General features: G+C 42.7%; 1 protein-coding gene across 1 annotated transcript in view; it reads left to right on the forward strand.

Moving 5' to 3' along the window:
- Positions 1-11,482, forward strand: part of ALK (ALK receptor tyrosine kinase) — a 675,158-nt gene extending 663,676 nt beyond the window's left edge. Inside the window, exons 27-29 of the mRNA XM_049651902.1 lie at positions 6,613-6,747; positions 7,445-7,535; positions 10,562-11,482. Of these exons, the coding sequence (XP_049507859.1) occupies positions 6,613-6,747; positions 7,445-7,535; positions 10,562-11,248 (913 nt within the window). The 3' untranslated portion in view covers positions 11,249-11,482. The remainder of the gene's footprint in view (positions 1-6,612; positions 6,748-7,444; positions 7,536-10,561) is intronic.
- The last annotated feature ends 3,314 nt before the right edge of the window (positions 11,483-14,796 follow it).

A 14,796-nucleotide genomic window follows, 5' to 3' on the forward strand; every position in this document is an offset into this window, starting at 1 on the left:
TTTCAGTCCAGGATATGGCACTGATTTTGGACATCTGGCCCTCAGGGCTGTGAGAAAATAAACTTCTGTTGTTTTAAGCCACCAAGTTTGTGGCAGTTTGTGACAGCAGTGACAGGGACCGATACCCAGTGAAACATGCAAGCCAGCTGCTCCCCCACTGGGTAAGATCTACATAGAACTTCTCATCGGCTTTGTAATGTCCCCATAATAAAATATGAACAGCCAGCCAAGAATCAAGAAATGCTTGAGAGAAGATTCTAATCTGAAGGAAACAAATATATAAAGAGGAATTTGGAGGCAGAAAAATGCAGAAATCTTAGGAAAACTTCTAAAAACTATAATATCCTCAGAAAGATGAATTGTTGCAACCGTAATCTAAGGACAAAAGATTGTTTAAAACAAGGGTTTTAGAGAAAAAAAGTTCTTAGAAATAGAAATATGAGAGAGCCCTCAAGGAGGTGGAGCATTAGTCTCCTGAAGCTTATGTGAGCAGCACACAGCCATGTTAGGTCAGGTGGTCAAGGTCAATATCTATAGTGATAGATCATGTTGGTATCATGTGCCCTTGATATGATGTGACAAAAACGGCATTTAACCTCTGTGGTCTTTCTCCCCACACCCAACAACTCTAGTCTAATCATAAGAAAGCAGACAAATCCCAAATGGACATTCTGCTAAAGCCCTGACCAATACTCCTCAAAACTGTCAAAGTCATCAAAAACAAGGAAAGCCTGAGAAGTTGCCAAAGTCAAGAGTAGCCTAAGGAAATATGACAAATACATAAAATGTGATATTCTAATGGTGACCTGGAACAGAAAAAGTAAATGCCAGCAAAGGCTAAGGAAATCTGAATAAACTATAGGTTCTAGTTAATGATGCCTTAATATTGGCTCATTAATTGTAACAAATATACCATACTAATGTAAGGTGCTAAAAGTGGGGGAAATTGAATGTGAAGAATGTGAGAACACTATTACCTTCATCCTTCATTTACAATCTAAAACTATTGTTAAGAAAACAGTTTATATTTTAATATGATAATAGGCATGTAAAAGTAACAGAAAGGTTGGAAGTCAGAGTTGAATAAATCTTCTAGAAAATAAAACATCTATGAACCAATGGGATATGTAGGAAAGAAAAGAAAAGAAAATTAAGAAGATTAGACCCATTAGATCCAATTATCTGACAAATGGGAGTCCCAGAAAGAATGAACAGAAGAAGCGAAGGGAATAAACGTATCAAAGAAACAATTCAAGAGGATTTTCCAGAACAGAAAGGCATACATTTCCAGAATGAAAGTGTCCACCAAGTGCCAAGCGTGGTGAGTAAAAAGAGCCACGCAAAAGCACGTCATCGTGAAATTTCAGACCAGTGGTGTTCAAGATTTTGCAAGCTTTCAAGGAGACAAATAATAATAGTAAAAAATGATCAGAGATTAAAATAGGGAATCCAAATGGTTTCGAGTTTCTCAACAGCAACACAGGAAACCAAGAGGACAATGGACAAACATCCTCCAAATTGCGAAACACAAGACAGGGGAGTCACAATGATCAGAATCCCCTTCCTGACCCATGCTTTGATGATGTGAGCAGGAGCCTTTGTTGTTTTAAGTCACTGGGATCTGACTTACCCAAACCCAGTGGATCACAGTGGTCCTGGGATCAGCAGCCCCAGCATCACCTGAGACTTGTTAGAAATGCAGGTGCTTAGCCCTCACCTCAGGCCTAATGAAACAGGAGCTCTAGGGGTGGGGCCCAGCAATCTGTGTTTTAAGGAGGCCTCTGGGTGATTCCATGTGCACCAAAGTTAGAGCATCACCAACTACCGTAGCCAAATGCAGATAGTAAGTTCAGTAATTAGGTAACCGTTCTGAACACATGTCTATCCTGTGACCCAGCAATTCTATTTCCAAGTGTCTACTTTAGAGGTTGACAAAAATGGATTTGGGCAAGGATGTTCATTTGCAACACTGTTTATAATAGAGAAAAGGCAAAAACAACTTAAGTATCCCTCAAACGGGGGATGGAAAATAAATGGTGGTTTACCGATATCACAGAAAACTATTTAGCAATATGAAAGAACACACTAAACCTGCATGTATCAACATGGATAAATCTGTATGCAACCTTTATTGAAAGAAAGACAAGTTCCAGAAAGGGGTGGGATATCATTATGCATAATTTTACAATACAAAAGCCAAGTCTATAATACAGATTTGTTATTATGCTTTCACACATTGCAGAAACTCTGCAAACATAGATGGGAATGTTACATTCCAACTTCAGTGAGGGAAGGGGAGGGAGGGGAGGAGGAGAGGAGGGAGGTTGGGACTTAACTGTATTTTTTTTCTTCAAAAAAAGAAAAGGAGACTGTACACAAATAAGACGAAAGTTTAACATCTAGGTACAAAATTATCTACTATATTACCTTTCCTTTTTAAAGCTTACATTATTTCCTAATTAAAATGCTTAAAGACAGATAAATTGCATAACCTCGGATATTGATGAGTGCCATGGAGACAAAAAAGCAGAGGATAAAGAGTGTGGGGTGGAGGGGCCTGAGGAGGGAGGCTGCTTAGTACAGATGGTGGGGAAAGCTCCATGGAGGAGGTGACAGCCCAATGCCTGAATGGCAGAAAGATGGAAAGATCTGAGAGGAAGGCTTTCCAGGCTTCAGGGAAAGTTAAATGTAAAAGGCCAGTGGCAGAAGCAAGATGAGCTTGTTTGAGGAATGAAAACAAGTCTTCATGGCTGGAGCTGGTGAGCCTGAGGGCCAGTGACAGTTGAGAAAGAAGGGCAGGCAGGGGCCGGACGTGGAGTGCCCTAGGAAGCAGGTTAGGGGACGTGGGTTCTATTCAGCGCACAATGGGATGCCCCTGAAAGGTTGGAAGCCAGAGCTTGACAGGATCTGTAAAAAAAAAAAAAAAAAAAAAATCACTCTGGCTGCCAATGAAGCGATACCGGAGTGAGGCAGGTGAAGATGGGAAACCCTGCCCATTTCTGGATAAGAGAACAGAGAGGCAGGCTTAGTGGTGGCAGGGCAGCCAGTAGCCGTGGTGGGATTCGAGCTGTGCCTTGAGGGTGGACAGGATTGCTGAAAGTCAGCTGTAGAGTGGGAGGTGTGGCAAGAGTGAGGTCGAGGGCACTTCCTGGGATGGCCGCCACTGGAGAGAACAGAGGAGATGGGTTGGGTGGGGAAAGAGCTTTTGGACAAGTCCAGTCTGAGATGCCTGTAAGACAGGCCAGTGGAGATGCTGAGTGGGCTTCTGGTCTGTGAGTCTCGAGCTCCCAGGAGAACTGCGGGAGACAGTGGGATCAGCTGGCTAGATACCTAAATACAGTACAGTAACCTTTTTGTTGTTGTTGAAGTACAGGTGACACATAATGTACAACGTAGTGATTGGACGAGTGTATACATTATGCTGTGCTCATCACAAATGTGGCTACCACCTGTCGCCACACAGCGCTGTTACAATCCCACTGACTGTATTCCTGACGCTCTGCCTTTCATCCCCTTAACTTACCCATTCCAAAAGCCAGACGCACTTTTGGTTCCCATTTTTCCAAAAACTGTGCTCCAAGCTATGAATAAGGGAAAATAAAATGTAACTTTAAAAGACTGATGAGCACAGCACGATTCACGATTTTAAAACCTTGTCACCAGATTATCTTCACTGATTCAAATTCTTAAAACAATTTAATCAGCAGTTACTTAAGCTGTTTCTTTAATTTCAGGCAGAGCAAGTTTAATACCAAGAGAAGGAAGAGTATCTTGTTGTGTTTTTTTTTTAAATACTTGTTTTTATTTGGCTTTGAATATTTTGGGGCAAAGCCGTGGGCTCTATTGCTCCTACTTAGGACAGGCTTATAGGTGATTAAAGAACCATTTGGCACACAAAACATAGAACCATTTGGCACATAAAATAAAAGATGACCAGTTAAAATTGGATTTCAGATGAACAGTGAATAATTTTTTAGTATAAGTATATCCCAGGCAGTATTTGGGATATACTTGTATTTTAAAAGCATCTCTTGTTTGTCTGGAAGAAATATGGTTCCTGTATGGCTATTTGCTAAATATGACAACTCTCCTTACCTAAAATTATCAAAGTTCTATGACCAACACTGCCTCTTGCTCCTTTGAACTCCAAACCAAGAAAATAAATATCTATTTGCTGTCTAATATGCTGCTTCTCTCAAAGGATACTACAATCTATTTCTCTAGCTACCTAGACAGGCAGAAAAAAGATAGCTGGAATTCATTATGCCTTACTGCCAGGTTTTTTGCATGATTTTGCCTATTTTGTTTTGCCTTGGGGGAAGACAAACCACCAAACTGAGAAGAATATATACACCAGGCAATTTATAGTTAGCAGAATCAAGAGATCTAATAACGTATTCCAGTCTGTCTCAGATTAACTGTATAATAACCTCTGCTTTAGAATTCTCACCTGAAAAATATGGACAATATCTTTGCCCAATGCTCCTCACGAGAATCTTTGAAATTTCACCAAGATGATGTACTTTTTTTTCCCTTAGGAGATGGAGAAGCTATAGTTCTCTACAATTTTTGATAGAATATTAACATCTGAAAACTACACCCAGATGCAAAAACAAGGATAGACCCTTTTTTTTTTCTTTTTGCCAAAAAGCTAAGTAAGAAATTAAAGGCTAAAATAAAAATTTTAGTCAAAATATGAAAGATGATGCTTCTGGAACATGATAGCATCATTTTAAAGTTTATTTAAAACGGGGGCACCTGTTAAGCGTCCAACTCTTGGTTTTGGCTCAGGTCATGATCTCACAGTTCGTGAGTTTGAGCCCCACATCAGGCTCTGTGCTGACAGCTCAGATCCTGCTTGGGATTCTCTCTCTCTCTTTCTTTCCCTGACTTGCGCTCATGCGCTTTCTCTCTCTCAAAATGAATGTAAACATTAAAAAAATAAAACTAGGGACGCCTGGGTGGCTCAGTCAGTTGAACGTCCGACTTCAGCTCAGGTCATGATCTCACGTTCCGTGAGTTCAAGCCCCACATCGGGCTCTATGCTGACGGCTCAGAGCCTGGAGCCTGCTTCAGATTCTGTGTCTCCCTCTCTCTCTGCCCCTCCCCCACTCATGCTCTGTCTCTCTCTGTCTCAAAAATAAACATTAAAAAATTTTTAATAAAACAAAAAAATAAAGGTCATTTAAAACAGATTAACAAATGAGAATTCAACTACATTTCTTAAGGAAAAAAGTGTCCTACCAGATATTGCAACATAAATACACAAAATGTAACACAGAATGGCATCATGCAAGGAGCAGGCAAATAGATGAAGTGAATAGAGAGCTCAGAAAAGACGTGTTTTTACTCACAAGTCAATAGTCAGGGGGAAATTATTCTATGAATAGTATTAGAGAATTGGTTGTTTGCAAATGATTCAATGTAGACCCTTACCTCACACCACACACCAAACTAAGTTCTCAAATCCAGCTGGAGAGGAAGAACAAATACAACTTAGAAGAAAACAGCAAATGCTCATCTAGTCTTTGGTGAAGGGAGGATTGTACACTCTATAAAACAGATGGAGGAAATCACAAAATTTTAAAAAATAGATTTGACTACCTAAAAATAAAAATCTTTGGGATGCTAAAAAGTGGAATTAGAAAGCAACTGATAGAATTATTTCAATTTTGGATAAAGGTTAGTATCTCTGATAAAGTAGGTCTACAAATAAAAAATAAAATTAATAAATACCAAAACAATATGGTAGACATAAATGGGCAAAAAAATACAAACAATTCATGGGGGGGGGGGGAGGAAGCGAATATACTTGAGAAAGCAACCATGTTCATTATCAAGTCAATAAATATAATCTAAAAGATTCTACCATTTTCTACCTTAAAATCAGCAATAATTCTCATTTTTGATAAGAATACTCAATGTTGGGGAGAATGTCTGATGCATTATTGCATAGTGCTGCTTGGTGATTGGGAATGACACATTTGGAAGAGTGGAAGTGGACAGTATGTGCCAAGAATTTTTTGGTGTTCATCTTCTTTTGATCTAGTCATTCTACTAGAATTATCCTAGATTTTACTAGATTATCCTAATCCCAAATTTGAAGAATTTTTCCTAAGGAAATTGTTCTTTTAAAAAATGCACAAAGATGTTCATCACAGTCTTTGAAATACTGTAAAAAATTAAAAACAATATGGAAATGATTAGGCAAATTATGGCACAACTACTCCCGGGAATGTTTTGGGACCATTTCAAATGTTTCTATTGGCATAGAAAATGTTTATCCTGTAATGGAAACTGCAAAAACAGTCAAGGTTCAAAATTCCTTATTAAATATAACTGCAGTGATGTTAAAAAAAAAAAATCTAAGTACAGGAACTTGACTGGAACAAAAAAAGAACATGCTAACAATGGTTACCTTTTTATGGAGCATCGCATGTGGCTACTTTCTCATTCTTTTTGTTGTTGTTCTCCATATTAAGAATTCCCAATTTGGGAAAATGTGTAACAAAAGAGTCAAATTTTATATCTGTATGTGTATGTCTATCTATCTGCGTGCATGTGTGTGTGCGTGTGTGTGTGCCCATATCATATCTTCTGTTCTGTACACAGGTCCTTTGGAGTGCTGCTGTGGGAAATATTTTCTCTTGGATACATGCCATACCCTAGCAAAAGCAACCAGGAAGTTCTGGAGTTCGTCACCAGCGGAGGGCGGATGGACCCACCTAAGAACTGTCCTGGGCCCGTGTATGACTCTTTTGGGAACATTTCTACAAGTTGCTAAGGATGATTTTCCTTTTAAAAAAATATTGCAGCCACATATGCTTTTTTAAGATGAAGGGGCAGATGGCTGACCTCATTTAATATGCCCCAGGATAGGAGTGTGTCTGTGACTTCCGTGAGGAGGGTTAGTCTTCCAGCCCCTCGAAAGCAGTAATGTCATGACTTGAAAGGTTATCTGCTGACTGGAGGCTGTGGACTCACCAGGCTCCCCCACACCTCTTAGGAATCTGTGTCCCAGACTCCACCCCGGCTGCCCTATGCCATCTGTTTCAAGTCACCTTTAAAGATTTCCAATCCCTGCATTTTCTGCTGTCTTGTCGGGCATCCCTCACCTCCTTCCCACAAGCAAGGCAGATGGGAAATATAATTAGAATATTCTTCCCCAGAGGTGACTTTAGTTCAGAAATGGAATGAGAGGAGCCATATTTCATGTAAACACCAGGACGTCTGTTAATGAGCTTTGGTGTTCTAATAGCCTTAGACCTGGGCGCGATTCCTTGGCCCAGCGGCAGAGGGCGGCATATGCCAGCCACATGGGACATAGATGAGTTTTCACTCTCCAAGACAGTGCCACCTCTGGTCCCCCTGGGAATGTGCTGGGGAAACTATTTTTCACCCTTGTTTCTCCCGGTTTTAATGAGTGTGCTTACTCTTCTTTTAGATACCGGATAATGACCCAGTGCTGGCAACATCAGCCTGAAGATAGGCCCAACTTTGCCATAATTTTGGAGAGGATTGAATACTGCACCCAGGTATAAACTCTTTTCCCTTTGACCAGCATTTATATGGAAAAGATGGCAAATACCAAAATGTGAAATGAAAGTTAAACCAGCCAGGAAATAGGGAGTTGCAATCACTAGAATGGTTGTTTATCTCTGCAGTAAAATGACGAGTGCCTCAGTTTGCCCGGTTTGGAAATAAATGCTAGTTACCGCCTCTTCCTTCACCAACACATGACACAGTTTCAGACACTCAATAATATTAGGGAATCAGGACTCACAAGTGTTGACTAAAACCCTACTGGGTAACTAATGGTTTTGTAGACAAAACTGGAGCTTCAGAGACATATGGGAAACACCTGCTCTCAAACAGTTTATGATGTGGCTAGAGAAATGCTAATGTGAAACCACTGCCAGTATATAATTGTTAAATCCTATGCCCAATGACCTATATCAGAGGGATTCAAGGGAGGAACAACGTGATTCGGAGAAATTGTAACATCATCAAAGGCGTTAGTACAGCATCTGTAATACGCAAATCGCAAATCGCTTTCCATGTATTCCATTGTATCCTCAGTCAGGTACACAAAATATCTCCACTTTCCAGATGAGTTGAGGCTTGGAGAGGTTTCTCCAAGCCACACAGCTTCCTAGCAGTACTGCTGGTCCTTATTTCTTTCAAAAAGGACTCTAAATTCTCCCTCTTCTACCCCATTCTAGCAGACTATGCCTCCTACCTCAGGAGAGGAGAAGCTAAGAATTCATTTCCCCCCCTGCCTGGACATCTACACCCAGTCTCACCCCCTTCCCCACGTGTCAGTGGAGGTGGAGCCCCTCCACCTGCATCACCAGCTGCATGGTGCCCCCCTGTCCCCCCCCCAGGAGTCCCTCCACCTGTACCACCAGCTGACCCTTCAGGGATGCTCCCTCCCTGTGGCAGTGTCACCTCTCCACCCATCTTTCCCTCTGTCGGCTCTCATTCTGCCAGGATATCTGACTCTCGAGAGTATTTCAGAAGTCAGACAATGAGCCACGACCTCTCTAAATCACCTTAGTTGTGACAGGAGACACATACATGTTCAAGCCACATCCTTCATTGCCAGCACCAGAGTCTCACCCTTCCAGCATCTTCAGTTCAAAAGTGAAGGCACTGGGGCAACTGGGTGGCTCACTCGGTTGGGCGACAAGACTTCAGCTCAGGTCATGATCTCATGGTTCGTGAGTCCAAGCCCCACATCGGGCTCTGCGTTGACAACTCAGAGCCTGGAGCCTGGAATCTGCTTCGGATTCTGTCTCTGTCTCTCTGTGCCCCTCCCCCACTCTCACTCTGTCTCTCTCTCAAAAATAACCTAAAAACATAAAAAAAAAAAAAAAAGTGAGGGCACTGGCATTTATCTAGATATCAAGTTATTTGGGGTTCTTTCAGAAAACTTGGTGTTCTGTGAATGGCATTTTAGGTTATTGTTATACTAATGGAATATACCCACTTAAATATGTGTGTGTGTGTGTGTGTGTGTGTGTCTACACACACACACACACACACACACACACACTTCGGAGTAATTTTTCTCCAAAGTATATAACATCCCTCTTAAAAGCAGGTAATTCTGTACAAGTATATTTTGAATGACTCCCCCCATAGAGATTAATAATTAACAGGGAAAGAACTAAAGAATAAGAGAACCAGGATGTAGTTATTTTTATTCTCACGCTCCTTGTTGACAAATCCTGGACCAATGTGCTCTTCTGCAAAACTGAAGCAATGGCTTTCCCAATTTGCATAAAATATTAAAGAATTAAATTCCCCCAAGTTTAAGCTTCCTTCCACAAATTTTCTTCCAATCTCTGGCAACTGCTTCTGCCTTTCTATATTACAATCCACTGCTATAAAAATGATCTAGCAGAAAGTCGAGTTTGTAAGTGGTTTTCCTCACAGCACTGCAACATTTCGTGGGTTTCACAAAGAGGCTGAGTGTATCCAGGCCAGATAAAGAACCACTTGTAATCTGCACACACAAAGATGTAACAGGGGAAAAGTTATCAAGTGTAGCCCAGCCAAATATGAAAATGGAAGGTAGCTAGGAAGAAAAGAGATCTTTTTTTTTAATGTTTTTATTTTTAAGGGAGAGAGACAGATAGTGAGTGGGGGAGGAGCAGAGAGGGAGACACAGAATCCAAAGCAGGCTCCAGGCTCTGAGCTGTCAGCACAGAGCCCGATGTGGGGCCCAAACTCATGGATAGCAAAATCATGACTTGAGCCGAAGTCGGATGCTTAACCGAGTGAGCCACCCAGGTGCCCCGAGAAGACAGAAATCTTTTTTTAATGTTTATTTTTGAGAGACAGAGAAAGAGCATGAGAGGGGGAGGGGCAGAGAGAGAGGGAGACACAGAATCCGAAGCAGGCTCCAGGCTCTGAGCTGTCAGCACAGAGCCCAACATGGGGCCCGAACTCACAAACCACAAGACCATGACCCAAACCGAAGTGGGGTGCTTAACCGACTGAGCTATCCAGGTGCCCCAGCCTAGAAGAGATAAATCTTGTAAGCCAACACAGCGTTTGTGTCTCCTCTCCTCCCTTCGCCTCCCTCTTGTCCTGCGTGCATACACATGTGTGCATACACATGTGCTCACACACACACACACACACGAAGTCAAACACACAGACTTTTGTAGTTGAAGGATTTTATTGGGAATACACTGGAATAATTTTTTAAACTGATTTATATTTTTTTTAACCCTTGAATCTGCAAGATTTGCCCAAGGTGGTGGGCATAGCCTGCATAGCCTGTCCTGGTCGCCTCCCCTGCCCCGGGCAGTTGGCTGCTTCCCAGCACCTGACACTTCTATACTAGGGTTTCCTCTGCGAGCTCTTCAAGGATGCGGATGATTCCCGTTCACTTCCTATTCCCCGGTGCCTATGAATTAATATATTCCCAATAAACGCTGAATGGTTTCTTCATCTGTAAAGTAAGTTTGGATGAGACCATCGCTAAGGGATCTTCCAGATCCAACAATTTTGTGATTCAGCATCTTAATCGGTTTGTTTCTCCCACCTGTAGGACCCAGACGTGATCAACACCGCTTTGCCCATAGAGTATGGCCCACTCGTGGAGGAGGAAGAAAAGGTGCCCATGAGGCCCCAAGACCCAGAGGGTATTCCTCCTCTCCTAGTCTCCCCTCCACAAGCTAAACGGGAGGAAGGGCAGGATCCAGCTGCCCCGCCCCCTCTGCCTTCCACTTCCTCCGGCAAAGCCTCCAAGAAACCCACGGCCGCGGAGCTCTCTGTTCGCGTCACCAGGGGGCCCGCCGTGGAAGGGGGACACGTTAATATGGCGTTCTCTCAGTCCAACCCGCCATCAGAGCTACACAAAGTCCAGGGATCCAGAAACAAACCCACCAGCCTATGGAACCCAACTTATGGCTCATGGTTTACAGAGAAACCCACCAAAAAGAACAATCCTCCGGCAAAGAAGGAGCACCATGAGAGAGGAAACCTGGGACGTGAGGGAAGCTGTACCGTCCCACCGAACGTTGCAACTGGCAGACTTCCGGGCGCCTCTCTGCTCCTAGAACCATCCTCGCTGACTGCCAACATGAAGGAAGTGCCTCTGTTCAGGCTACGTCACTTCCCGTGTGGAAATGTCAACTATGGCTACCAGCAACAGGGCTTACCTTTAGAGGCCACCACTGCCCCTGGAACCAGTCATTACGAGGACACCATTCTGAAAAACCAGCCTGGGCCCTGAGCCCACTGGCACTCATTTATCTTCCTTGGGAACCCTGAGCCCGTGGAGGAGGGACAGGAAATGGCTCCCCCACAACCAGAGACCAAACGTCGCTTTTCATTTTGTGCCAACTTGTTTTGAAGTGCCACAGAAACAGCTGTATTTTCAAAATGCTTTAGGAAAAGGTTTCGAGCATGGGTTCATCTCATTCTTTCAAAAGAAGAAAAATATCATAAAGACAAGCGAGAAACACAAGGCCCCGACTTGGGGGCGTTTGATGTACGCTGCCTCCTGCTTCTCTCAAACTGTGTGTGCTCTGCCTCCGTGCAGTCAGAATTCGCTGCTTATGTGTCTCATAGTCGGAGTCATGGGTGGCTCCTTACCTTGCTGATGTGGACCGGGACCACTTGAAGAGGGGGGGAGGGAACAGAAATAAAGGAGGTGCTTGTAATGGGCTGGCACGGGGAAAGACATTCATTCTTTACCGGGCAAGGAAAAATCAGAGACAACTAACTGAAATGTCCCTTTAGATGATGTCCGGATGCTTTCGATTGCGCTGATTCAACGATGATTGTAAAAACATGAATAGTTACGGTACCATAAAGAAAATGTGAATACACTCGTGTGAATGAAAAGCAGATATTCAGCGTACTTTGAATATGATACAAAACACCGTACGTACAGATCCAGAGATTCAAACATCCTGCTAATATACCTCATGCCTTAAGAAAACCCTCCTACTAAAAAGGGGAAAACTGAGTGTGAGGATTCCTACTGGATTGAAAACTCAAGATTTGCATTATCACTTAATTTAAAACTTTCCACTAATTAAAATAAACTCTGATCTTTTAAAAGCAAAAATCTTAAGCAGCAGTGATACATTGAAGCATAGAAACCCATCCCTTCACGGGCCTAGGTATCAATACATCCCCGGCCAAAACCTTCCAACAGTTTCCATCATGAAAGTTACCACGCTGACGTGTCCACCTGCAAGTGACAGGTGGGTCACTGGAGTAACAGGCCGTCAGTGGTCCTGAGGAGGGGTGCAGTGTCCTTCCTTCCAGTGTTCACCTACGTTCATCCCCCTGCATGATGTGATCCCAGTGGACGAGGGGACACACATCTGCTCAAACATACATAGCATCGTTTGTCTAGCTACCAAATGCAGACCAAAACACAGAATTCTTCTTCTGGGGGGGCAGAGAGGAGAGGGGCTGCAGGGCAGTGGTGTGCAGAGACTGACACTGGCATGTTGTCGTGGGGGCTCTGAACTTGTTTTTCACACATTACGTTTATTTCCACGAAAACGAACTGGGGACCAGTTGAATTTGACACACACACACACCTAAGCAACAAGGCTCTACCAGTGAATTTTCACGTCGTTCTTTCTTTCTGCTGCTCCTCCGGCCCTTTGCTCAGCTTCTTTCCTGGTGGTAGCTGTGCCAAAGCATTGCTTCGGGAGGAGAGCATTTTCCATTCCTTGCTAGGCTCTGAGCATTCCCGAGCAAAAGGACTATATGTACATATCCGCCTTTTCCCCCACCGCCCCACTTTCGCCCACATCACAAGTATCACTTTGGATGTGGGAAAGCCATTCTGTTCTAGGCCAACTCTGGACAAGTGTCCATTCTTTCTATGGCAGATGCCTTGCCCTAGTCAGTGGTTCTGCACATCTGATACCCTCAACACTACTTTTTCTTTATCTTAACTGCCAAAAATAATCAGTACAGTTCTGGCTCATGCCAGGTACAAAAGTAAACAGTCCAATTATGTAAACATTAATCTAACTCATAAACCACCTAAAGGGGCCCAAGAGTGATACTTTGAGACACAGTCTCCTAAAGGATAATGACAGGGGAGCTGACAAGAACTGAGAAGAACGATTTCATTTTAGATCTGTAACACCAGTAACCAGTTAAACAGGGAGCATGCTACATGGCTAAACAGCCAACTCTTTATTGTCATTAATGGTGGGGGGGAGGGGAGGGGGGCGGAAACTGTATCCCTGTCTCTTCTTAAAAACTATAAATCCATTACATTTTCAGGTTGTGCCTTACTACCACTGAGTTTGATTTGCTGATTCTAATTGTCTTCATTGGTATCAATTTTCATGTAAATGATAGTCAAGTCTTAAAAGCCTGTATACGTGGATAAGTAAATAAACACCTCCACACTGAGATATGACCTCAAGATGTTTCATTTAACTCACTGTAAGCCCTAGGTATCACCACAAAATTAATTCCAACTACTGACCTCTCAGTATTGCCCCGGCCAGAAGGCCACGGCCATTCATACAGATGCCAGAGATGCTCTTGTTTATTCACTATGATAGAAGAGTCCGACCTAGAGCACGAACAGACACAATGACAGTTTAGAGAAGCCATGTTGTTAAACCATAAGCTAGAATAACTTATTTATATTCCGTATCCGTAAGGAAGCTCACCACAAGTTCACAACCATACCACTGGGAAACTGGCAATCTGTAAGAGAATGACCAGTTTAATATGTGGCACCTCAAAATCACAGCAAATCAAAAGAGCGGGAATAAACTTAATTTTTCTTAAAGAGTATGATCTACGTAGTAGTCAGGAGACTGGATTCTCTCCCACCAGTTAGGGTGCGAGTCCCGGCTCCCCTTGGGGTATCGGATCTGCCTGGACCTCCGCACCTCCGTGTGCAATGGGGAGAATGGTTTCCCTTCCTCGCTGCCCCTCATGGAGATTACGAAGTGTATACAAGCACAAGCACTCGCTCAGATGCCTCCTCAATTCCCAAGTGATCTGGGCTGGGTGTGGGGAGAACTTCCAAAGTCACAATGTGCCTCTATGTCCCTGCCCTTGTACCCACCCCTCTGGGCCTCCTGGTTCTCCTGTTTGTACCAGGTTTGGTTTCATCTGCCACTTGTTTAGTAACAGTAGCAAGAACCTGCTAGAACCCAGTCCTTTTCAGCTCAAAAGGATAAGAAGACTCTATCACACTTAAAACTTGGCTTAAATGTTAAAAATAAGCACCACAAAAAGGAAGATACTTCATCAGTTTGAGCAATTTTTTAAAAATTTTCTGGCCGTTTCATATAATACTTGGCAAGCTCTAGAGCTATAAGAGATTGTAACTGCAGATTAACTTAACTTTACTAAGAAATTTGAAGTGATCAGACTACTTTAATAGATTCTCTCCAATAACAGCAAGATTAACATTCACATGAGCTTTGTGGACCTAAAAACAAGATGCATATAAATTCAGACTACCCTTGATAACAGACTCCCCATGACAAGACTCATAAAACTGTATGAAGTGTGTTGTCAATCTGTCTTTAGCTAATGACTCTTTAAATGGGTCCCCAAAGAACATACAATTTGACTTTGCTAAGTTCATCGCAGCAGATGGTTGCCCATGTTGTGCGAACATGCAAAACAAAACCCAGCATTCCCGTAATCCTCCATAGGATGCCCTAAAATAAAAGAGAATTATTGAGAACAAACAGTAAGGCTTCTATTAAGATTCTGTTTTCCTTTGGTATCCTGAGTAGGTGTATTTCACTTTTAATGCGCTACCCAAGCACAAAGCTA

This window comes from Panthera uncia (assembly GCF_023721935.1).
Source record: "Panthera uncia isolate 11264 chromosome A3 unlocalized genomic scaffold, Puncia_PCG_1.0 HiC_scaffold_12, whole genome shotgun sequence".
Classification (NCBI taxonomy): domain Eukaryota; kingdom Metazoa; phylum Chordata; class Mammalia; order Carnivora; family Felidae; genus Panthera; species Panthera uncia.